This window comes from Colossoma macropomum, unplaced genomic scaffold (genome assembly GCF_904425465.1).
Source record: "Colossoma macropomum unplaced genomic scaffold, Colossoma_macropomum, whole genome shotgun sequence".
Taxonomy (NCBI): Eukaryota; Metazoa; Chordata; class Actinopteri; order Characiformes; family Serrasalmidae; genus Colossoma; species Colossoma macropomum.
Window position 1 is genome coordinate 21,909,632 of NW_023494810.1, and position 26,706 is coordinate 21,936,337.

General features: G+C 39.8%; 1 protein-coding gene across 5 annotated transcripts in view; it reads left to right on the forward strand.

The window, feature by feature from the left end:
• The window catches only part of tfeb (transcription factor EB), a 45,532-nt gene that overhangs the window by 11,444 nt on the left and 7,382 nt on the right, over positions 1-26,706 (forward strand). For 2 of the 5 annotated variants that reach the window (XM_036558979.1, XM_036558982.1), the window contains exons 2-5: positions 5,416-5,508; positions 14,740-15,008; positions 20,093-20,380; positions 23,124-23,219. In XM_036558979.1, the coding sequence (XP_036414872.1) occupies positions 14,808-15,008; positions 20,093-20,380; positions 23,124-23,219 (585 nt within the window). In that variant the 5' untranslated portion in view covers positions 5,416-5,508; positions 14,740-14,807. Of the gene's footprint in view, positions 1-4,173; positions 4,391-5,415; positions 5,509-14,739; positions 15,009-20,092; positions 20,381-23,123; positions 23,220-26,706 lie in introns of those variants that run through there. The other 3 variants (XM_036558980.1, XM_036558983.1, XM_036558981.1) reach the window with 3 other exon arrangements.

The following is a 26,706-nucleotide window of genomic DNA, read 5'->3' on the forward strand; positions in this document are numbered from 1 at the left end:
ACTCCAGTTTTAAATGATCCTTTTCTAAATTTGGTTGCACTACAGATCTTTGTCATGTCTTAACTAGTAACAACTCACGCATACATCGCTTTAACATGGTAACGTGTTCATAACCAGTCTATAAACCCGCCACCATGGCAGCTGGCGCTGACTTTTTCCATGGAAGAAATATCCAGTATAAAAGGGAACAGTATTTAAGTTGAACTGAATAGCTACAAGTATTCAGTTTTATTGTCCATTTGTTCTTTAATATTTCCTTTGCGACAAGCAAGTATGCAGCTTTTTAAGCAATGGTTTCTGGTTAACCAAACACATCAGCATATACATTAGTATAAACATTTTGGCAGCCTATGGATTTAACTAGTACGCTGAGTACTAGCAAACGCCATTTACAATGCCATTTGTTAATGACAATGACAGATGCATTGAAAATCATTATACAATGGCATCTTGGTATCTTATACAAATTGTAATTAAATTGCCTAGAGATCCCCATTCCTATATGATACCAGTAACAATATCTTGACTTAGATATAAATTCCAGAATGCTTTTTTTGATACCTCCTTTTAAATACTAAAACATTCTGTATAAAACATTACATTTTTCTGTCTGTGGTAAAAATTCTAAACTACAATTCACAGCGTCCTGTCCTCTGCCTCGGAATAATCCCAACATGCGACAGTAGATAACAGTGTTGTTTTATGGTGGCCAATATACAACACTGCTGGTGTTATTAATTTGCTTATGGCATATTATTTTGGTTGCCAGTCACCATTTTACATTTAGGAACTTACTTGCTGACTGTCGCTGATAAGACTGAGTACTTAGGTGTTGAAATTTGGTATTCAGTGACAGATTTGTCATGACATTGAAGTATTTATTGGCATCATTAAAGTATTCAATTTGGATACCTAGTTTTAATAGTGGTGCTTGTATTGTGCTGCCTATCGTATTGTGAAGGTGCAGCCCAAACAGAATGCAACGTTGTCTTACAGTGCCCAAGTTGTTAACAGTACTCTTGTTCCACAGTGATGTGCTTGTCTGTCTGTCTGACAGCATGCATGCCCACCTGCCTAAATGTCACCAAAAACAAAGGGCAGCTTGGCTTTGTTTAGGTTTCAATAGGCAAATGATGACCCAAGCCATCAGAGGATGACAGTGAGTCAGGCATCATGAAATGCTCATTTCTTGTAAGTGACCTTTTAGCTTCCTTCTAAAAATTACCCCCCTCCATCAGCTGGTTGCTTTTTCTTTCCTTTTCTGCCTGTGGCATGTGCTTCTGCCCCATAGCTAGGCCTGCAGGACATTAGATGGAGGCATAGCTTGTGTCTTCAGCCTTATCCAAGACTATGTGTAAAATAGACAAAGTGAATGAATAGTTAGAAAGTCACTTTACCATCATTTGTTTTATTGAATAAATTGAAAATGTCAGTGGCTCAGTTTCTTGAAAACCAGGCGAGTTTTCTAGGAAGTAAATTGCGACTTCAGGTCCAGCACTTTAAGTAAGAGTTGCTGCCTAGTTAATAGTGGAAATTGTGGAAATGATGCAGGCTATGAAGCATGACTGTTATCAGCACTCACCATGCAAATGCATCCTAATCACAGGAGTGATAAAACACCTTTTTTCCTTAAGGCAGAGTGAAGAGGTGGAATTTCATAAGTTTTAGCCCAAAACTGGTAAAAGCAACATGAAAGAAAGTTTGAAACATCTTTATTTGCCTCAGGTTAGTTTAGTTAACCACTAGGTGGTGACAGAACATCATTACGGTCATATCTGACACTGTTTGTAAGAAGGAAAAACCCATTAGTGTGTGTGTGCTACACTCTGTGTTTCATAGGATAATCTTAACTTAACAGAAACTGCTCTTGTGCCTCATTTACTGGCAGGGGTCTTGGCACAGTGCTGAGCAACTTTGTTTCTTAAGGTAGAAAAAGAGGAAGTCTGAGACAACAAGTCTGGATTTGTTGCTTTAATTTTAAGCCTGCTGTAGTTCACACAGAGGTCTTCAACCTCAGGCAAAAGAAGTATGCATGACATTCATATGCATTATCACATGTGGTTCTATGGCTATAGCAGAGGCAAACCAGCCTCTTCCTTTTCCCCTTTATTTTAGCCCTCCGCACGCAAAGCTCAGTGTTCACTCATACGGGAAATTTCGCTTGCGCTGTAGTGGGGGTGGTCAGTATAAAGAGACTGTATTGTTATTGTGATAAATTCCATCACAGTGCAAATTTCTCAGTATATAGTGGGTATCAGCAATGAAGCACTGCTAGAAGTAGCGTAAAAAAAGACATATTTAGACCAGTTATTGAGAAAACAATGACAACCAGTGTATAGTAACTGTTTAAACTGTAGCAAGCAGCTGATCGGATGTCAGTCCATTTTGCCATTATCATACTTCGTTAACTCCTTAAAATCTCAGGCTTATTACATCGTAAGACTTACTGTTCAGTAACTGCTATAAACAGTTGCCTGATCGCAGGCAGGAAACAGATTTATTGAGACTCTTCATGGGTTTTATGAAAACAACAGTTCTGACTTCTGACTTCTGATTTGGTGCTAACACATTTAGAGGCAGTGAGTAATGTTTGTTTATTTGAGCTCAAGCTGTGTTTGTCATCAGATGAGAGCTACCTATCGAAAGAAGTCTCAAGCTAGGAAGCAAGACAGCTAATGAGCCAATTTGACCATTTTAGGCTTTAATAGCTGCATACAGTTAACAAAAAAAGACTAATTGCTCATTGGAATCATGGATATGGAAATGAATCTTCAGATAAAATGTAATAATCAGGACAGGCCTAGTAATTACAAGGACTGATTGAACTCTATGTTTTCATAGGCTTTTATGAAAAACTACTGCTTTGCTGGGTGCAGTTTTGTTCCAGCTTGCTCGCAAACCTCAAAAATGTACAATTACATGCAAACGTTTGAATATCTCTGGTCAAATTACATGCTTTGTTTATTTTTAAGTGAAAATAAGTTAACACGTCCTCTACAAGGAACAGATGGCATTTTTCTGCAAATGATAATTTCTATGTATTTATAAGTTCAACATGACTTTTGCGCAGGCCAAATTTCCTGTTGTGTTTTTTTTTGGTTTTGTTTGTTTTTTTTTGTTGTCCTGAGACATTAAATGCAACTTTATAAACAACTAGGAACGTGCCTTTCCTGAAGCAAATGCAGAATGGTTGCACAGCGGTTACTTTGATATCCCAGGTGGTTGCTAGGCAGTTGCAATGGTATCCCATGCCATTGCTGAATTACTGCTAGGGAGTTGCTATGGTGTATGGGGTGTGTATTTAGTTTATCATAGGGAGTTACCAAGTGTTAGCTATGTGTTGTTGAAAATGAATGGGAGTCTATGTGAGGAACGAAGGATGAAAAAACGACATAGAGGAGTGCGGGTCAGTATGGCTGTGGATTAGAGCTTGGGGATCTGCCCTAAATTAGTACATGCATTTTGGTGTCTTTTGGGCACAGAAAAAACAGGGCTGGGGTTTGGGTGAAAATGGAAGGGACTCTATGGGAGGAATGAGAGATAAAAAAGAAAAAACAACACATAGAGGAGTGTGGGTCAGTATGGCTGTGGATTTGCAATGTGCCACCATAATAACTGTGTAATAAAATGTGCAAAAGTGTCCTCTCTGAAGAGGATATGTACTTATTAGAAAACAAAACATGTAATTTGACCAAACATTTGCATATGACTGTACATATTGATGATATATATTTGCCATATCTCCTAGCCTCATTTTACCTATATGGCCTTGGCTTGTGGCTGCGTGTATATAAGCTAACATTCACCCAGCGTGTGCTTTGCTCATCCATTCTGTCCAGTGATTCAGCAGATGCCCACCCCAGCCTCCTCGTGTCACACAGTAGTTCCCTCAGATAAGAGGGAAGATCACTCTAGGAAAGGGGTCCGGGAAACCAAAGGGACCTTATTGTTCCTGTCTGGGGATGGCGGACAGCACTTGAGTAATTTAGGGGAAGTGGAGGCGGAGGAAGAAGGGAGCTTTGGAGACAACAAGGCTTCGTGACTAAGGGTTTCCCTGTGAGTGTCGCTCTCTCTCTCTCTCTCTCTCTCTCTCTCTCTCTCTCTCTCTTTCTTTCTCTCTTTCTCTCTTTCTCTCTCTCCGTGTGGCTCCGGGTCACGAGCGGTTGTGGCTCTCTCTCCAGGAGCACAGCCTCCTTAAAGAGTGCTGATATGAAAGCTCTCTCAGAGCTGTGTTTGGACAGCAGGGGGGTGCATGCTGATCTGAGGACCCAAGCTGCCGCTAGCATGGACACTGGATCTCAGCAGTAAATAAGAGCGGTTTACCAGCTTGCAGCATTGCCAGTGTTTATTCTTCAGTTGTTGGTTGCAGTGGTGCATTGTGGATCATACGGTACAGCTAAGCTTGTTTTTATTTGTTTATTCATTTATTTATTTAAATTGTTTATTTTGTTTGTGAAGTAGGGCATATCAAGATGTTTAGGCATAACTTGATAACAGCCATGCAGTTCAATGAACACTTTGTTTTAGAGTAAACCAAGTAGACCAAGACATGTTTTATTGGATAAACTGCTATGCGATTTGGAACTGAATATAAAGTATTTAATAGTTACACATATTTTATGTGCTGGGTTTATTACAGCCCTTAGAGAAAAGTCACATGAATTTCACATGTGAAAAAATGAGATGATGTGAAAAAATTTGAAATTATTTGTAAATGCATGTGGTTTTTGCACACTTCACTTGAGTAAGGGAGTATATTATTGTTATGTGTTTAATGAGTTTGGAATGCATCTAGGTCATGGTTTTTATATTATTATTGTTTGTGATTGTATGGATATGGACAAAGCTCATATCTAAGGCATCAGCTAAGTGATATCAGCACTGTATACAGCCACACGCGCACAAAAACGCACACTATGCACTCCAACCCTAAAAGCCAGCATGATGACCTGACCATCTGTTTTGCCTCTCAGCTTAATCACTGACTGTGTAGTACAGTATTGGCTTGTTTCTACTAACGCTAGCGCTCTCTAATCAGCCAGCTCTCAGAATGAAATACATTTCCTTTGAACATGCTTAGTTAAGCCTAACATGAAATGTTGTGTTTTCCTAATTGGGTCACCGTATTACTGTTTTCCTGATTCTAGGAGCATAAAAATTGTTTTCTGTTGGCTGCTATTAATGTGTGACATTTTGCCATGTGTAACCTCTCACAGACAGCGTAGTGTGGAAAAATAGCCTCTATAAATAAGCTGTATGTTATTGTTGCCATGCACCTGTTGCAGTGTTTTCACCTCTGTCAGGGGCTGTGTGTCTGTAACCACGCAGGATTCTGATCACCTACACCACTACCTTTGCAGAGGCCCCTCCTGTCACTCACATCACCTCTTCTCGTCCTCTGTGCTTCTCTTCCAGATTCTCGGTCCACCCTCGGCCCAGCGCGGGGAAATGTAGAGCGCAGCGCGTGGAAGATACCCGGATCACTTTCAGCACTTTCTGCACAAAGAGGTAATTGTGACCACGTCGTCCGAGATAAATAAATAGAGACGTAGAAAGGCTGCGGAGAATGCACCATTCATCCGGGTCTCTGACCACGGCTCAACCCACTGGAGATTCTGTTTGGACATTTCTGAGGGACATTTATTAAATGTTTAGTAAATGTTGCCAAGGTCAGTGAAAAGGTTAAACTTTAGACGTTGTCCTGTTCGATTGTAATGAAATAATTACATATTTCATTACATAGCAATAAATTACATTTACATTAGTTCTACATTCTGTATTGACAGCTTTAGGTCTTTTTTCATTTGTTTCACTGTTATCATGTATAACAAAACAGTTCAAACTTCCATCATATCAAACTTCCATCATATCAAAAGAACTCCTACTTATGAACACATACAGTTTAGGATTTGCACTTCTGACTGATTTTCCATGCTAGGTTCAGTCAGCTGCAAGTGAGCAGTAACTAATATCTTCTCCCACACTGTTTTTATTGCCAGCAATAGCTGTGACTTGTGAGGGTACATAATGGGTTTTGGTTTGGCTTTGGTTAGGTTAGAGATTGTATTCAGATATATTATTTAGACCTTTGCTGGTTTTGGATCTCCTGTCCTACATGAATCATAGACTTGGACAAGTCACAGGGACATTTCTGCACAGGTTGCAGTTAAGGGGTTTTAAAGTAAGTGATTATAGAGTCTTTATAGCATTGTTTTCATCTAAAAGGGCTGTTAAAGAGCTGGCTGCTATATCTTGAGGAGAATCATTGCACATAGCACAAACTATGTACTGCAATAAAATGTTAACTCAGGATTGCATCTTGTAATCTTTTGCATTATTAGATGATCGTATAATATGATTTAAAAACCATTAGAAATTCAATAGCAGCTTTGAGCACAGCAGTTTTGTGAACAAAGGCCTTTTGATTCAAAGCCAAGGGTGGTCAAAATGTAATAAGCTTAGTCGTCTGTGTTGAAGACAATGGAGGTCAAAAAGCAATAGTGCACTGTACCAGTATTCTGAACCCAGTAGGAAGCAAGTGCGTTAAAACAGAGTGCCCACGGGTCAGCCAGCACGGCCTGACTGTGAGAGAGATTTCTTAGCAATCTTTGGTAAGGTACCAGGAACGCAGTTATTGCAGTCACAGTTAGATCAGTACACCTGACAATCAGCAATGGCTTAAGGGGGATTTTGTTGTCAAGATTTCACAGTCTTGTGAAGACATTGGAATTTTTGCAGACATTTCTAGTGACATTTTGATTGTCAGATGTGCCTACACATGGTGAGAGTTTATAAGTTTTCCATCTGGTATCTTTATTATTCATAGTATGGCTTCTACCTTAGGAAGTTCATTCAGTGTGGTCTGAGAATACACTGGAACTGAAACTTTAGGTTAATTTGTTCATAGTATTTTAAACTACTCTGGAGTAGAGGTGCATTTTTGATGGTTGAAACCACAGCAATGTGCTCTTGCTTAGGTTCACTGATGGTCTACAAAATTAACTCTGGATAGCAACAGCAGAAATTGGTCTGGATATTGGTCAACACATCTGTTTTGCTTCTCATGCAGATTTGATTTCACAGTAAATGACCCCTGAGCATTAGTGGGCACTGATCATTTTATTGAGATTACAGACAGTACATTTATTTTCATTTTATTTGGATAGCCCCCTATAGATTATCTACAGATGTTCAAATTGTTAACAAGCTATCTGGTGAAACTTGATTATCAGCACTGTTAGGGTTGGGATTTTAACCAGAGTGAGGGTTGTGACCAAGGCTAGGGTGAGTATTAGGTTTTGGGTTGAAGTTAAGGTTAGGGTTAGTGAAAATTGAGGTGAATTTAAAAGCTAACAAGTGGTACAAGGTAAGCATTTAAAAAGCATCTACAATGAACTATTCTGTTGAAGTTCCCATATATTTGAGTATTTTAAATGATATTATTTACTATGTTTAAACTCTTACAAATATTTATAAAGTGCATTTCGATGGTTTACACAGTGCTGTATAGCATAAAAGTCCATTGTTCTTACATATGACCGTTTTATAGAATCCACAAGTTTACAGAAAAATGAAACTGGCTTGCTTGCAGAAGTTCAGTTCTCTATTTTTCTGTGAAGACACAACAAACACGCTCTACATACTATAAAAGCAGAAGTCGTAAAGATCATATGCAGTATTATGTTGATGTTGATGTTGAACCGGTAGTGAGGTCACTGCTACTCTGATGGGAGTTCCTGGTGGTATGACTGTGCTGCACATGATTGTCGCATCATTTTGGGGAATTTGAATCATGGGACATGTTGAAAATGATAAGTGATTGACTGTGTTTGACAGGACATTTTTAGCAATTTCTTTAGTCTTCAGTAAGTCTAATTCTCTTCATACCTTGCTCATATTCAGAACAATTAAATAGTGAATTGCATTGTGTATGATTTTTGGTTTACTTAATGATCTCTTTCTCATAAGCTTGTCAGCTTCTGCAGTCAACACCAGTGTCTTATGCAGGCATTACAGCTTCCATTCCCAACACAAGCCACGTTGACAGCCCTAACGCTCGGATAAATACCACCAGCTAGTATGAAGTAACGAGTCAAGCAAAACACTGACTTAGATCTCCTAAAGCATACCTGGAAAACCCCAGAGTGCTTTGCCCCTGGGGTAACTGAGGGCGGTTCCTCAGCTGCAGTTTGGCAAAGTTATGTGGTTATGCTTTAGGGCTGTCACAATTACTCAGTTAAAAAAAATAATAATAATAAAAAAATGAATCAGTACTAATTAGTCAGCATTTTGCATGCTGATAACTCATTTTTAAATTCTTCTGCTTTTTCACTTCCTCATTTATCTTTTTCAGTAAAGCATTTGGGGAGCTTTTTAAATATATACATAGTTTATTGCTATTAACTCATAAGTTAATTAATTTTAAGCTGGGTTTAAGGTATATATCTTAAATAATCTGAGTCGTAACCATAATTTCTAGAAATTAAAGGCTCCCAAATTTCTCAGTGGCACCTAATTAGAAATTAATTAGAAATTAATTAGAAGTAGAATTACAGCACTATTAACACAGGTTTTCTGGCTTAGTGTTGTACTAATCTTTTGTTCTTAGCATCGTTCTAGGCTTCTGGTTAGCGTGACACAAAAGAGGAAGGAAATGGGATGTTGGGTTGCGCAGTGAGAAATGCATTCAAATGAATTATCCTCTCGCTTGGGACCCAATCTGATCATTCCAGGGTCTAGACCTGACAGGTGTTGATCTTGTATACAAGTGTGGTCAGTACCTGCTGGATAGTCTGCTGTGAGCATGGAAAGTTCTTTGCACACTGCAAACATGACTCCATGCTTCACACACCCTTTGGCTCCTAGTTAGAACTGCCTGATACCCCAGTGGAACAGGGCGTCCCTGAAAAGAGGAACAGAAAGTAAGGGGGTTATTTTGGTACCGCTTGCCTCACCGCTATGCTAGACAGGGTTGGGAGGGAGTGAAAGAGGGAGACATTGGCAGGGAAAAGAAGCTACCCTTCCTGAGCCCATGGGGAACAGCTGGGTGTTATAGCCAGCTTCTTAATGAGGGAGTGAAATCTGAACATGCTAGGACACATCTAGCACAAAAACTTGTGCCAGACTGTAAAATAAAAGCACTCCATTTTAGGTGCTACTTCCTGCTAGGCATCTTCAAATGGTGAGTATGTATACTTGTAGCATTAACGGCTGTATGTAGTACCTATATAAGGTTCTTTTAGTTGAAACAGTAGTTTTATAAAACAATTTTTGAAAGGTTCTTTCAAGAGCTAAACGGTACCGTGTGAAAGTGAGAGACCAACCTTTAATTTTTTTTAATCAGTAATTGTTTCGTCATTGGTCATTCGTTTTTACTGTCAGAGAAAATAGCAGACAATTACACAGATGCTTAAGCAAGTAGACTTGCTTTCAGTTTTTCAAAGAAAACTGCAGGGATGTTTTACACTCCTCCAAAGTTCAGTGGAAGATGGAATTTTTTTTTTGCCTCTCACAATCCAAGACATCCTAAACCCATTCAGTGATGCTGAGGTCTGGACCCTGGGGTGGTCAGTCCATTGTTCTGAGAACACAAGCAGCTTCTTTGTTTGATTTGCAAATGTTCTTGTTCTTTGTGTTTTTAATTTTCTCAGTAACAGCTTCTTGACAGCTACACATCCTGTCAGTCCCATAGTGGTGTCTCCAATCTTTGGATTTTTTGCAGATCTGAAGTAAGAGTGGAGCTTGAATTTCTCCTTAAGTACTGTTTACCTGATGGTAATTGTTTTGGTGGTCTGCCAGGTCTTGCACGGATGTTAGGAGTCATTTTCTCTATATCTTTTAATAGTTTCAGTTCTAGATTCCTTTCGCATGTGGTTTATCTCATGTCTGATCTCATGAAATATCTCCAGAAAAATTAATGACTTCTCTGACTGGAAATTCAATACGTGAAGAGTAGTGTCTGACTTTCGTACAGCACTGTCTATAACAGGCTCTCTGTAGAATCTCCACAGTCAAAACACTGTCGTTATTTCATGTAGGCTGCATAAAATGATTATACTACTACTACTAAGAAGAAGAAGAAGAAGAAGAAGAGTAATAATTGATGCAGTAGACAAAGTAACAACTGATCATCAAAACCTAATGGAGGCAACTGTAGTATAATTAGAAGGGTATGTAAAAAGAACATTTCCAGAACTGCAAGGACATATTTAAGTATCCAAATGGTACTTTAGGTTGTCATGATTCTATACATAACAAGTGCCTTCTTAGGAACCTTTGAAGAGCTCTGTGTTACCCAGCTGTTCATGCTAATATCATGTAGGAGTGTGTGTGAAAGGCGTTTTGTCAGTGTTGGCCACTGACTGAACACTACTGCTGATAGAAATTCCCCTTTAATGCAGATCTGAAACCAGGTTTGCTATTTCTTTCTGTTGGGTAAAGAAATCTGCTACTAGATCAGCGTGCTGGGCAGCACCATTTCTTGGCATGGAAACCGCTGCTGCCTATTACCCACAATCCAGTTAACTGCAGCCCCAGATTTAGCAGCATTAAGCTGGGCTTGTTAAAAGGCACTACTGAACATGGAAGTGTTGGCAGCTAAAAAAAAGCAAGGCATATTAACACTCTTAAACAGCTCTGTGTATTTTGGTAGGCCTGTGTGTGTGTGTTACTCTTAACCTCTGCCTGGCCCTTTTCTTCCCCAGCCATGGCATATTATAAATAAAGGCATTTTTTTCCTCCTCTCCTTTGATGTAGACTTGCTGTGATATCGCAGACTGCTCTGACAATGGAGAACTTGTTAGTGCATTTGAACGTGTTAGCATGGAGTGCACTCTAAGCCTGGCATTCCATAGGGGTGGAGTGGGAGAGCTCTCTGCGACATGGCAACGTCACAATGGGAGGCAGACTATGAAAGCTAACTGTGTCTGTATGACTCAGAAATCAACTAGAAATATCACATCAGAATTCAAGAAATATTCACTGTGTCACTGTATGTGAGCGCTGAAGTTGGTGATTGGTTTATCGATGTGTTCATTAGATCGCTATCTGTTGCTATCAGGAGTTACACATTGAGGTGCTTGCATCTTCAGAGGTTTCACACAGAAGCTATTGGCTATTGTATGAAAGATAAGAAATGGGTGACTGTCAGCCTCTCAGATGCATTCTCAAAAATGAAGTTTGTTTGGAATGATTCCATAGAAGAACCATGTTTGGTTCCCTAAAGAACTTGTAATGGGTGGTTCTATAAAAAGTCATTTTTGTAAATTAGATGTGCTGAAGTCTAAAGAAACTTTAACTTTTTTTTTTTTAATTTGATGTATTATGTAAACACCATTTCAAAACACAGTACAAGCTCACACAGTCCGTATATTTAAATTGAACTGCAACAAACTGTAACGCTTTATTTGGAGTGGTCCTTTGTAGATGATAACTCCGAACAGATTATTAGTAACACATCAACAACATATCAGTGAGATAGCAGTAGTGAAGCATCTGAATACACTTAAGTAAATACCTTGTAGATGTACTGTTGTTACATTACTTACATTAAGTAGATGTATTGTTGATATGTTACTTCCATTATGCAATACCTAACTTTACCCAACCTTAGCCAAAACCTGACCCTAACCCTGGCCCTAAACCTAACCCTAATTTTAACCTCAACCCAAAACCTAACCCTAACCCTTACATGTTTTTGACATGTTACTGAGAGTCTGTTGAATGTTTGTTTCATCTAAAATGACCACTCAGAAGTCTCACCCAAAAAATTATTAGTTTGGAATTCATCATTTTTGTGATGTCACAAAACCATATATTTACATATATCCACCTATTCAGCCTACAGCAGTTTAGCCCATGCAGTCATAAGGAGTGTTTCTATCTGGACAGCTTTTTGAATGAGGCAGCCAATTAGAACAGAAGTCATTTACGTATATCAGTCTTAAAGACACGGTAACACAAAAAGCCTGTTTAAAGGATGAAGAGAGATTGAAAAATAGTAATGTAAAAATGAATTATGACTGTTTCTGCTACATAAACTTACACAAATCAGCTTGACTGATTCAGGCCACACCATTAAAATAAAGGTTCCAAAACAGTCGTACACTGTGCAGTATAAGAACAACATTATTACTCCTACCACTCCTAAACAGTGGACTGATGCTCCTTTCACTGCTGGTTATTACTAAATTGGATAACATCACTAACGCAACACCTTGTTATCTGCTTGCACGACCCCAGGTGGTCCAGGCTTGAAGCCTGATCTGCTGTGAATCAGTACAGCTGTGTGTCCACTATTCTAGAGCCAGTCGGTCCCAGAGCTCAGCATCTGCTGGACTGGAGTCAAGCTCTGGCCACAGCCCTGGTGACAAAGCCTGAGAGTGTCCACTGACCAGCCAGCACCACAAAGCCGGCAGTGTGTCCCCCTCCCCAGTGCGCTGCTGAAATGTACACTGTGGGCTAAATGCTGCTTCAGTGCTATCTCAATAGGAGCTGCCTTGCTTATTGTACCTTGTGTACAATAAGCTTTTCTCCATAGCAAACCCTGGTTCCCTCTGTCTTTTTCCTTTCCCACCACGGCCAGGGCTAAAATGCTAACATGACTCAGTACATCTTAACTGGAGTCGTGTTTGCTTGTCCTAGCCATCCCGAGTCCAGTATAGCCATGTACACTACACCTATCTAGCAGACTAAATCCAAAAACCCACCTTTTTTTAAATATTCACAAATATACACATTTACTTACAGTTTGCACCATCACAAACTCCACTTTGTGATGTTAAAAAGTGACTTGCAATTTGTGCTTTTTGCCTCATTGCATATGCATTTATAGGCATAGAATACTGTTAGGAGATTATTGTACCAAAGCACTTACTCAGATTTGACCATGGGCGGTAGTAAAAAAAAAAACTGTTGTAAAAACTGCCATAACACATTGTTTTTAATTTGATGAAGGGAATTAAAAACTTTACCAAATGGTTTTAGAAAAACAATGTTTTAAACTGCTTTTCTCTAATGTATTGGGTACTAAACACAATAAAGAGCAGGTTTTGCCTAAATAATGATCTGACAGTTTTTCCAAATGAATGTTAAAAGCACATATTGATAATCTTTCACTCTGCAATCTCTGCTTGACTGTAGCTACTCTTTACTTCATTGTTTCTGCGCAGTGGCTTCATTACACTGTTGTAAGCTTGGCAGAAATGTCAGAATGAAATAGTTCTCAAACAACTTCGGTGTACTCATTAATAATTAAACAGGGTAAAATAGAGTTAACTGTTAAGCAGTTTACTGTAAACAGTATCACATGGTTTCCAGATGCACTTAGCACAGAACTGAGGTTTGGCTCATCCCACCAGCTAAAAAAATGTGCATGTGTTTAAAACAGAAAGTAAAAAAAAAAAATACTAAAATTTCTGATAAATGTCGTATTTTCTCAAAACCATTACTCATGATGTTGAAATAATCACATACTGTCTTAGAGAGTAATAAATCTTTTATCTTTTTTTTTTTTTCGAGTTAGACATTATTATACCTTACTATGTCAAAATACTAAGAAAATGAGTAAATATTTCAACCTAATGAGTCAAAGTTTGAACCTAGAACAAACAAGTATTAATTTTTTCTCCTTTCTGGTGCAAATTGCGCTGGTCATATGTTAACTACAAAGTTGCACCTGTGCTAATTTGCGTGGAAGTTTTTAGTAGATAACCCTCTAAACTGGCCATCCCCACCAGTGCAAAGTGTCAGTAGACTATCAGTAATTAGCGCCTCTCTTAGTAAATCTGCCCTTATGTGTTGTGCTTGATGGCTGTTAAAACAGCAAAGTCATGGTTGTTTGCATCAGTTTCCAACAGTGGACCAAAAAAGGGGAACTCCCCCACATAAGGGACTCCCCAGGTCCCCAGCCGAGACTGGGTGCGGACCTTTCTGGGGTTGGGTGGGTGTGTGTGTGGGGGGGGGTTATGGCATGAGGATGTTTGGGGGTGTTTCCCGCACGGAAAGGCCTTTCACATGAGTGCTGAAAAACATGAGGGCCACATGACACTCACATGACTTCCCCAATCAGAGATCTCGTTATGCTGCTCAGTTTTGGGCCTTATTTATTCCGTGCATTCAGCCCCCACTGTACCACTGGCACATACTTTGCCATTGTATTAGTGTATACGAATAGTATATTTAACAGGAGAGGGCATTAGAATTAGATATGGTTAATAAGCCATGATATATTTGATCTGACATGTTGTAATGGCTAGAGTTTAAAGAACTAAGCAATAAATTCATTTTGTAGATGCTGTACATGCATTATTGGTTAAAATTTACCTTCTCAATGAATTGGCAGTGTTTAGTTTTGCATGATGGTATTGCATATTACAGAAGTGGGTTTATATTTTTTTAATATAGCTTTTTTAAAGGCTTCCATTTTTTGTTTGGTCTTTTAAATCTAAAAAATCAAAAATCTTTACTCAATTTATCATCAAAATAATTGGGAATTTACTCATAGTTGACAATGACAACCCTTCTTTTGATTATTCATGTGTACACTATACACGTGTACAGCAATTCAGTCAGACTGCATCTGTACAGATGTTTCAGATGTTTTCAGTATGTGCATCTTAGTCATAAAATCTAGCAGTTGCTATTTGTTACTGGTTTTATGTTTAAGCTTGCTGTGCTGTTGTATGTGACATCAATTTAAAAAATCTCCCCCATTTGTTCCCCTCTTCTGCCTTTCTGCAGCTACCCCTACACCTCTCGGGCTGGACTGTGCAGCGGCAGCAGCGGCCCGGCCCCCGCGCCCCCCGGCCATGGCGACCCGCATTGGCCTGCGGCTGCAGCTTATGCGCGATCAGATGCAGCAGGAGGAGCAGCGGGAGCGGCAACAGCAGCAGGCAGCGGCCATGCACTACATGCAGCAGCGAGCACCCAGGCTACCCGCACCCTCACCTGCCATCAACGCTCCCATGCACTTCCAGCAGCCCATGCAGGTGCCCGTGGAAGTGTTAAAGGTAAACACGGCCTGCCAGGCACGTGGCTGCCTGCAGCTGGTCTGTGATGATGATCTCGAGTAACAAGGTCCTGTTGTAACTAGGTGGCTGTGTCTAAACTAAAAGACTGATTATGGGTAAAGTTGGAGTTCCTGATATGCTGCTGTCTGTGTGTAAGAGGAGCTGCCTTTTAAAGGAAGAAGTTCAAATCAGTTTATCTGCAACTCGCAAGTTTACTTCTCTTGCGTCCTCCATTGCTATATGTTGAGATGCCATTGTGTTCGGAACACCTGCACTTGTTGGCCTAGGCACCAGCTATAGGTCATTGGGTCATTGACCCCTCCAAAGTATGTAGGGATGCTGCACCAACCAGAAAAACTGTGGCCTGAGGTTTAGCTGACTTAGTATTTGTATTGTGTTTTTAAATTAAGTTTTGAGGGTTTTATTTTAACATGATAATGACTTCGAACAGAGTCAAAGCCTGTTTTTGAGGTCCCATGTCTGAGTTAGTCAATGTTCCCATTTTCCACTATATGATCTGTTCAAAATAGTACGAGAATCAAAAGCATTGCACCTCTTCTTTTTTCTAAATTGCCCTGTGTGCAGTGTACTGAAGTGGCCGAAGCTGAGCAAGCACTGTATATCTTTTAATAAACTCTGTATACAATCGTATGTAAAAGTTTGGCCACCCTGAGTCAAATTACATGTTTTTGTTGAATCCATTTAAATGGATTCAGAGCACATTTTTGAGGACACTTGTCTGATTTAATTGATTACCCAATGTTTCACTTTATGATCTACTCACAATGTTACAAAATCAGCATTAGCACAAAGCAATTACATTATCTACGTTATCATTTCTTGACTTTTTCTACAAAAATAAGAGCATGTCCTCTACAGGGAACACGCTTCTATACATTTTAATGCACATTTACTGTTTATTTGCTGAATTTAACATATTGGGGGGGATAACACAAACACACATTATATGTTTTATTTTTTCCAATATGTTAAACTCAATAAATAGAAATTTTGCAGAAAAATGCCATATTTTGTTCTCTTTAGAGGAAATTCAGCCCACCGCTGACTAGAGATTTTTTGGGTGCTGGATCGTTCTCAGAAAACCAAGATGGTAGTGGCGTGTTATTGGGCGTTTCACTGCCTTGCGTTGGCACGGGGTAAAATGAGTGTATGGGTACCTAATAAACTGGCAGCTCTGAGTATGTTTGCTTTCATAATCAAAGGGTGGTATGAGTGCCCATGTGTTCAGGCGGAAATGCTTTAGTAAATCTGAACACTGATCTTCAATGGGATGTGCTGTCTCCTACAAATCTCTCCAAACCCTCCTTCTGATCAAGAGAGGCTCAGGGTTTTAGGACATGAATGAGCTCCCCCACAAGGGCCTAATCCTGCTTTCTATTGGGAGTGTAGTAGGGTGGCCCACCCTAGTGGTCCCAGCAGAGGGGAAAAAAGCCAGGAGTGCACAAGAACCCAAATTAAGGGGAATTAAGCACTCGGGTAATCTCTTCACGTGTTGCTGTGGTGCAGCCACTCTGGAGTAGGAGCCAGAAGCCAAGAGTCCAGGCTTCAGTTACTTTTAGTGTGTTTGGTAGGGCTGAATTCTGCTTATGAAAACTGGATTACGACACCTTCAGGAGCAGAAAGAGGAACAGAGGGAGGAATCTTCAGCGAAGAATGCGGTGGGACAGCAATCAGGTAGTATGGGGGGGAAGGGGAGGGGAAGAGGAATCTTTGTAACATGATGCGTTCTCACAGAGAGATAACTCATAAGGAGATAAAAGGTACGGTTGACGTGTCTGATTCTTGAGAGGCCTGTTCTGCACTTATCAGTGAACAGAGGAGCGACAGACTAGTGTCTTTTTGTGTACTTGTGGGATGACTGTGTGGGTGTGTATGTATGCACATTCAGTATTTGTAAAATTCTGAAACTTTTCCGTTGAACACACAGTTCCTGTCAGTGCTGCTTTTTGACTTTATCTTTTCACCTGTTCCTCCACCCCCTTCCCATTGCGCTGCCACGCTTCACAGTGGAAAGTTGGAGCTTATTTGTTCCTACCGAGCGTGACAGAAGACATGAAAAAATAATTATAACATGTAAGCTTCTTCCCCATGGCGACATTTTTCTGCCACATTTAAAACTGATACTTGCAGTCGCTGGAAGCACTCAGATGACTTCATGCACACTCTGTTTTAAACATCAGCTTCTGGAAAAGTTCTGATGTGTTTTGCTTTTATCTATTTTTGAGCTTAAAGTTAAAGCTTGTGTAACTTTCATAAAAGTTTGAGACACAATACTGTCAAGATGTCTATGGAAACAAATAGTGGTAAATGCTAATGGCAATACTGATACCAATACTGATACTTGGACTTCAGTACAGACTCTTAAACACATTTTTCAATATCTTCTGTTAAATTACAAACCACAATAGTGTGGCTTAAATGAATAGAGATGATATGTTGGATTGTGTATATTTGCTGACTAATCAATAAGGGTGGAACTAATTCAGAATGTGTAAAAAAACTTGAAACAGTGTATTGAAATGCAAATCTCTATCACAGATATGCCTCCAGTATCTTCAGTATCTTCAGAGGGTCTTCCATTAACCACCTTTGTGGAAACCAATGTCAACAATCAAAACTGTGCATCTGGTTGTAGCGTAGTGAAGTGGGCTGGGGAGGGGAGGCGCTTATGTTATGCACACGTCTACACTCAAATAAGTGCTTTTTGTAAGCCAGTTATAAATTTTAGGGTTTGTGATTGTTAGGGTTTATTTTGTAAAAGGGTAGAGCATCTGGCATTGAAAAGGTCCATTGGGGAACTTTTATTTATCTGAGCCAACCATCTGTGTGGTAAACATTAGATCTCTATAGAATCAGAATCATTTTTAGCATTATTAACATACAAAAATGTATGTTAAATTGAAATCAAATTGAATCTTAAACTGAAAATATGTTTAGCATCATGCTTATGGTGCAAACATTAATATGTGAACACAGAGCACATATTTAGGTATACCTTATTTTAGTGTTATCGACTACACCGTATTACACCCTACTAATCACAAAGAGCTATTGTTTGATAACATGCATATGTAATGTAATTTAGACAGCTAATCACCAGTCTAGATTTTGGAACAAGCATGCTTATTAGTTCACCATGCTGATAAGACTGACTACTAGGTACTGAAATTTGATATTGAATAATGTGGAATTTCTTGATACTCAGTAATTCACTCAGTAACATAAAAGTTTTAGATTTTGATACCCAGCCTTACTGAATGTCCAACCCTGTTATTTGTAGTCAATAGTGGAATTTTACGCTGATACTTCTGAGCATCAGTTAGGGCGTGTTTGCCTTTTCTAAGTCGCCAACAACTATGATTGCATCAAATATGCTAGTATCAGTTCAGCTACTTGCAGAGTAACTTTGATTGCATAAGTTGTGCAACTCTAGTGCATAACCTTAGTTGACGTTTTTACCCAAGATGAGCAAATAACTTCGTAGTGCATTAACAAAGAGACTTGGTTGCATCGCTTTTCAAGTGCCGTTTTATAAGCTTTGTTCAGACAGTGCAGGCTCCTAACTGGAGATGGTAGCGCCGTGATTTTGTGCCACTTATAGGAAGTGTCAAGAGTGAGTCACCACAACCCAGCCAAATACATTCCCCAGCATGAAGCAACTGGGGCTCCAGTTTCGCAAAGGGCGGCTCCTATTCAGTGAGCTGTTCATGCCACCATGCCTCGACAGATCAGAGATATGGCAGGAAGCACCGCGGCCGCCAGTTGCGCTGACCTTCTGGAATTTCACTTCTGAGAGCTCAAAGCAGCTGGCTATACCCGCAGTGCCCTTCACCAGGCCTGGTGCAGGCGTTCATCATCAGAGTGGAAATGCCCTTGGCATTGACACTTTGTCACTGTGCTAAACTGTAGCAATGCATCTCTCTTATTATATTTTGCTTTTGTATTTATTATTAAGGATTAAAATGTCTGTTTGTGTTTATTGATAATGCAGGAGTGGATCATCTTGTGATGTCTAATATAGGAAGATAACTGCAATATACACAGAAATTTACGGTGTTGTTCAAGTATGTACCTGTTAAATGACCTAATATTTGTTGATTGGTAAGGTGGGCTTTGATAGTACGTCATATATAGCTCTTTTCTTTTCACAATATATCAGACATGATGTTGAACAGAGGCTTGTGCAGTAAATCAGTAAGCTTAACAGAGTTTCCTTTGAAGTGAAAGAACTGGGCCAATCTGGCCAGGCATCTCGCCCCTCAGCAGGTGCCTGTAGGATTTCGTGCACTCATGGAGGCCCTCTCTGCCCTTTTCAGTGCCTGAGTTTAAAACCCTGCTATTATGTAAGTTGCTAAGACACTGCATGGACGGAGTTTGCTGAACCATAGGGCTTCGAGTCCATTCTGTTACAGTGTGAAACATCTGACAGGCAGAATAAGCACAGAGCACTTATTTGGGTTTCCATGTTTCAACTGGGTAGTGGATACTTTAAGTCCACTTCATACTCATCTGTCGAAACAAGACAAAATAGCTCTAGAATGTTTTAAAAGGCAGTTGCAGTGTGACCTAGTTTTAAAACATTGGATGCTCTTGGATTTTCTAGTTTTAAAAATGAACCATGTTCAGTTTCAGATCTCAGTTTTAGAATGTTACATAATTTCTTAGTTTGTGCAATCACCATGCTCCAAATGTTAACGGAAGCATCTCCCCTGGTGAAATGCTGTCATGGAAATTTGTATTTTTGCATTTTGTGTGTCGTTTCAACAGCTTTACCGGTTGAAAAAGAGGAAGTAATATGGGAAAAGTTTTAAAACGAGATTTCTATCTTCAGCTCCTGATCAAGGTTACAATAGCTATCCTGACTCCAAACTCTCCATTTCCATTCATAAGAAAATGTTTTGATGAGAGGGATTGGTTCAAAGAATGGCAATAATCGAGTAACTGAAAACATTTGATTACTGAGTGACTTAGTTTAGAAACTGTTGTATTCATGGACCACTATGGAATTCACAGTATTCATAGTCTTTGCGTCCATTGCTAATATCATTCCTTTGCCATTACAGGTGCAGACTCATCTGGAGAATCCCACGGACTACCACATCCGCCAGTCGCAGCGGCAACAGGTTAAGGAGTACCTGTCTACCACCTACGCCACGAAGCAGGCAGTGCACGCCGTGGCAGGTGTGGTCCACCCTTCTCCGCCAAGCATGGCCCAGGTCCAGTCTGCGTCCGCCCCTCCTCCCTTGCCATCGCCTCGCATGCGCACTGAGCAGCTCATGACCTCGGCAGGAAACAGTGCACCCAATAGCCCAATGGCCATGCTCAACATCAACTGCAGTCATGAAAAAGAGGTACACATCTTACACCAGTTTTCTCTGCAGTGCGGTGTGGTTTGCTTCTAGGATATACTTTGTACCTACACTGATTGGCCATTTTATTGGGGGTATCTACCATATGGATACACTTTATAGGTTTACAGTTACTGAGTGTAGCCCAGGGTTAGACACTGCTGCTTAGCCAGTGCCCCTGGCCACAACATTTCCACAGATCCTGTGGCCACTTGGGCTACAATGTGAAATGTTGTTGCCACAGAGGCTGTAGCCCAAGTGGCCAGTTGCCTTGAAGATTTATTTTTTTATTTTTTATTTTTTTTTATGTGACCTGTTTGCTCAGATACAAATGCAGTCACATCAGATCAGATTTTGTTAACCATAACCACCACAACAGCTAATATGATGGTGGAATGACTGGGGCTGTTCCATTGGCTGAAGCTTTGGATAAGCTGCCGTTACATGAGAGGCTGTCACTGCAGTAGCTAAACAGTACCTGATGACAACCAAGATGGTAGAGACTGGATGGTATGGTAGGGTTGGCCATTATGTTCAAAGGGTATGGTAGTGCTGGCCAGTATGTTTGGATGGCATGGTAGGGATGGCCAGTATGACAATATTTATCGTTATTGTGATAACTTACATTACAAAACAACACAACACAATATGCTGTTTTTGAGCAAATCTTGGATATCATCAGTACTTGTAGAACACTGTATTCATAGTTTTTGACAGTGATTTTTAAAATGTGACACTACTGGTTCTATTTTGGCTGTTCAGACTGATCAGATGTCAAAAAAAATATTGTAATGTGTATCGTAAAATTTTCCTGAAGTTAAATTTTTGCCATGTCATCCATTACTATGTTATGGCAGACCATCTTGGCAGGGGGGAGCGTTACGGTCACAACAACAGCAATTTTTTCAAATGTATTCATGTTTTTTAAATTAAATTTCCTTTTTCTAAACTTACTAACATCTGACTTTTTTGGTACAGAAGCATGCTTGTTAATTGTAAATATAATGTATTTACAGTAAATGTTTCTATTATTCTAGCCACAAATTCTTAATTTTGCCCACAAGATTCTTTGGCTTCGTGGCCTGAGTGGCATGTGCAGTTTTTATATCTGTCTGCCCCTGCTGTAGCCCCTCTGTTGCTTTATCAGCCCCCACTATCCCATCCATCAGTGGAAAGGGACCACCATAGGACCAAAGCTCATCTGATGTTATTTGAGTGTTGAATCATTTTCAACAAAGCAATGATAGCAACATGTTGGTAGCATGGCTGTGGGTGTTGCACTGGTACACGTGTGTCAGGCTAAGCAGTGTTTCTGGTTCATTTTAGTGCCAGAGGTGGGTTGAGAATAGTCTGCTAGTCAAAAAATATCCAGGATCCAGTGTTCCTGTGGTCATAAACTGACCACTGATGAACAATTAGGGGATTGTGCATGGGGAGAATGAGACTCTAAATACAAAGTTTACCAACAAAATAAGTGTATCGTATAAGAGTCAGTAAGTGTAAGTGGTGCTTGGTCTGTGTTCATCTTTGTTCATGTAATGTCTGTATAGCACACTTCAAGATACAATATGTAAGCACTTGTTTTTCTTGATCCTCCAGCAACCCTGAGCTTGAATGTATGTGTTTGTATCAATTTGCTACTGTTCTTAATCTCTCAGCCTTATCAGTGCAGTTCTCCCTCCCCCTGCTTCTTGTTATGTACTTTTCATTGGTTCTCAGTATTCCAAAGTTCAGTGAACACTATGCCCCAACTCATCTTTGACTGTTCTAAGTCTTTTTTCCCCCCTCTCCATCTCTCAGCCGTAGTGCAGTGTGGGTGTTTTTTTTTTTATGTCACCCGAAGGTCACAGCGTTAACTCCGTTGTCATTGTTTAAGTGGCCAATTATGACCATGGTGGTGTAATTAGAGATTAAAGAGTGACAGGGAGAGTAGAAGACACTGGGAGGACCTTTTGAACTCAGCAGACTTTGGTCTTTTTCCTCATCTTCTACCACTAAAGTCTGTGGTAGAATGCTTTGAATACGTGGCCCTATTTTACTACAAGCATCTGTGAGACAAACAGCTGAGGAGATAAGAGGGATACTCTTTCTAGAAACTTCTCATTCAGAGTAAATATGCTTTTTTTCTAGTGTTATATATACAGTAATTGTGTTGAGAACTGAGTTTGAAATTGCCATGGTTTTAGAAAAACAGGTCAAATATAAATAAATAAATAATTAACAAATAGTTTAAAATATGTTAAAGATATGAAGGGCCAGTATCTTATAGTTTTCTTGTATTTCACTTTTTCTTTAAGGTCCTCTTATGATATTTGTGTGGTTTATTACTAAAAACAGTAATAAATCATTTAAACATAATCATTTTCCAAGCTCTTTTTATCACTTAGGATTAAACAGGCTGTTTTTGTTGCTGTGCCTTTAAGACTAATACATGTAAATGACCTGTGTTCTGATTGGCTGCAAGGGGAATAGGCAGAGCTAATCTGCTGTTGGCTGAAAACAGCAATGTAAATGTGTTTGTGTTCAAGACATCACAAAAACACTGAATTCACAACAGGCTGTTTTTACAGCTTAGTTTTCACTAACTGGGGGTGTGAAGATGTTTTCATACTACAAAAAACTCTTTATTTCAAAAAGACACTTTAAAATGGTTAAAAAGCTCACATTTCAGTTTTGTGTTTACCTATTTTTTTTGTATTTGACTGAAAAATATGTAAAATAAGCAACTTTTGTGCTTGTTTTTAAGCAGATGGAGGATGTTATCGATGACATCATCAGCATGCAGTCCAGTTATGATGACATACAGAACTACGTCGACCCTGTGGTGCAAATGCCAAACACTGTAAGTAACACTGATCGTCTTTACGCACAGCCCCACATTATTTTTGGCCTCCTCAGTCCTTTTCTGAAGATGAATAATACAAACTGGTGAATCATATGCGTAAAGTAAGTGGAAAACGGACTGACTAAGTCTTATATGAAGCATACACCATTGGGCCATATCACTGCTTTTCAATAGGCCTATTTTGGAAGCTTCCAGCCCCCATCTGTGACTCAGACTAGCTATTATGCAGAGTCACTTGTTGACTGGTTGTTATCAGGCTTACTGGAAAAGAAAAGCATCTTTGTTGATCATCCAAAAAAATCTTCCTAATTATAGAACAGATGGTCCCACCCCACATCTTAGAACTGTGATGCAATGCAGTTTTGGTGCCACATGAGACCTTCAAAAACAGCTTATTTTCAATTCAGACCAGGGGCCTTTCTGCCTGTGGGTGTTTTCTCTCCACAGTACAATGAATAAATGAAGATCTATATTGAAATTAAGAAGCTGTCTGCCTCCCCTGGCTGCCACGAGAACTCGTTCGGTTGTCTTTAAGCATTTATAGCATTTAATTGACTTCAATTATTCACAAAGCACACCCAAGGCTGCAGGAACAGTGGAGGCATTTCTACTTGGAGAACGGCGCTTGTCAGAGAGTCAGAGGACTCCACTTTGTATTTAAAATAACTGCCTGACATTAACAATTAAGCCATATCCAGTTAGACTTCAACTTGTTTACAAGGCATTTGGTTGGGATGGGGAGGAGAAGGAGGTGGTTAGGCTTTGGAGAAAGGAGGAGGGGGGGAGAAAACAAGGCTGAAAGTCCAGATAGGGGAAAGTTCACCATTTAGTGGTGAGGAGAAAGTAGAAGAGGGCTAGTTTTGATGCTCCAGAGGTTAGTCTCTCCTGAAAGGTCGGCAGACGTCAAGCTCAGGCAGCTATGAGAGACTCAGCACCTAGCATGAAGGACATGAACAAGACATATGCCATAGTGGAGGTCATTGATGGCGAGAAGATCCAGCTGGTAAGCTGCTTCTTCTAGATTCCTCTCCCCCCTCTATCTTTGTCTTTCTCTAGCTCTCCAGGAAAAAGGAAGAAGGACGGCTTGTTAAGTTGCAACCACCAGCCTCTGATTAAAACAGAGCCATGTCCTCCAGGCTAGAGAGAGAGACAGAGAGAGAAAGAGAGAGAGCTAGACTTTGATTTCTGATGCATATCACGCCAGGCAGATTTCCAAGCAGCGCAATGCTGTGCCATTAGAAACAGTCTCCTGCAAATGCCACAGACGCTTGAAGGTCGTCGGTAACCTCTTTTGACACACATTTGGCCATATTCCCTGTGGCTCTGTGCCCTGTTGTGCCATATTTGTGTATATGTGGCTTGCTTTCTTTGCTTGTTTCTTAAAGAGGCTGCTGCAGGGAGGGAGTCAATGCGATGTTCTGCTGTTATCACATAGGAGCGCTTGTTTGCTTGATTGTGGCTTTGCTCTGTTGTGACCTCTCTGTGCTACAGGGAGGGCATTGATTGGGAATCGATTGGCTTTTCTTATTGATTAAAGTCCTTCGGCTCGTGTTTCCTGTTGTGAAGATTGATCTTTGCTCTAAACCGCTCTGTGGGATTCACATTCTGAATACAGCTGGAACTTTTATGTGTACACGTGTTGAAAAGGAGGTGGTGGAGTGCATTTTTATACTCTTAGAGGTGATCAGTAGATATTATAAACAGGATTTAACTCTAAACTGAGTACAGTCAAGATCTTAATGTTCAAAGTTGTGCATTGAGTATACATGTCTACATTTTAGCCTTGTGCTTCTATTTTCAGATGTGGTGAGTTTTTCCTCTGGTGTTTGATATGCTTACATGTGGAGACACTGCAGGCTTTTAGTTAATGTAAATTTTTCCAACTATTATAAATTAGTATGTAAGTTATGTGCTTATGAGAGTGAAGAAAGGAAGTATTGGTCCACACACAGAAAAGCATAGGAACAAGCTGTACTAAATACTCTGCGTTGCGTGCAAGACCTTTATTAAGATTAAGCTGTGTTTTAGCTGTTATGTGTGTTCTATAAGCTGGCTGTGTGATTTTAGGATGAGCTATGGAAATGGTGTGTGCTAGGTATGGTTGGAAGGGTGGAGTGAGGGTGTTCTTTAAGAGTGGAGTTAGACTTCAGCCTTAATTCAAGGTTTTTTTCTGTCAGTCTGATCATGTAGGCCTGGTCTCTCCCCTTTGATCAAAGGTGAGCTGTTCTACAACCTACTGATTAAAAAGCTTTCTACTTAAGGCAGTCAAAACCTTTCACAAAGCTGGAACCCCCACCAACAGCATAGCGGTGATTTGTCACTGCGGTATACTCTCACTGGTTATCATCCTTTATTTTAATCTTTATCCCTCAATTTTTTTGTTACTGTGCCTTTGAGACTGCTATATATAAATGATCTCTATTCTGATTGGCCGCCCTGTATTGTGCCACAGTCCAGGGTGAAACACTCCATTAAACTTCAGCATGAATGGGCGGAGCTAAACTGCTGTAGACGGAATAGGTGGATATATGTATGTGATTCTGTAACATCGCAAAAAACAGTCTATTTTAAATGGGCTATTTTTGCAACTTAGTATGTTTTTTATGAACTAGGGAGTTAAAAATATAAGCTGTACACTTTTTACTGAAAAGACATTTTCTGAAATCCTGCAAAAATAGGGTGGCTTGTAAAACAGAATTCCCACATTAGTGTATGATGTGACCCACCATTTGCTTGTGGTAGCGCAACACATTGCTGCAAAATGGGAGAAAATTTTGTTCAGTGTAGTTTTCCATGATATTGGCCCTTTGGTAAGGATCCTAGATAAATACAGTGTTGAAACTGTTGTTAGAGACATTTTCCATTCCCTAAGAATCAGAAAAGTGGCGATCACTGAAAGGTAAGCACAGCCTAGTGCTGTAAAATTTAGTGTCACAGTATTTTCAAATATATCATGGTATCAGGGTGCAATAGTAGAATTAACTAACATATGCTTCCTTAATATTGGTAATCTATGCTTAAAGAACATCTTACCTTAACCTTAAATAGCTTGTTTTTGACTGAACTGTTTTGTTTGCCCTAAAATTACTCCTAAAAGGGACCTTATTCAGAATTGTAACATTAACCAGATTTCAGAAAACAAGAACACTGTTTATGTAGTTTATATGTATGTTAAACCTTTATTACAAAATAATCTGGGCTGGGTTTCTTCAAAAGCATCTTGGCACAAAGATGATTCTTAAATGGAAGAATGAGCATCAGACTGAACGCTGTCTCTACCTGGTAGGAAAGTGGGCCGTGAGCACTCAGCAAAAAAGATGTTTCTTCTTTCAACATGACTGAAATTCATCTTTTATCAGGGCTAAAATCAGTATTGTTGGGTGACACAAACACCAGTAAGCAGTACAGACAATATAACAGTATATCGCAGCATCAGCATGACCTCATTATCTAAGATGTTAAGGAAACTGCCTCCTGTTAGCTT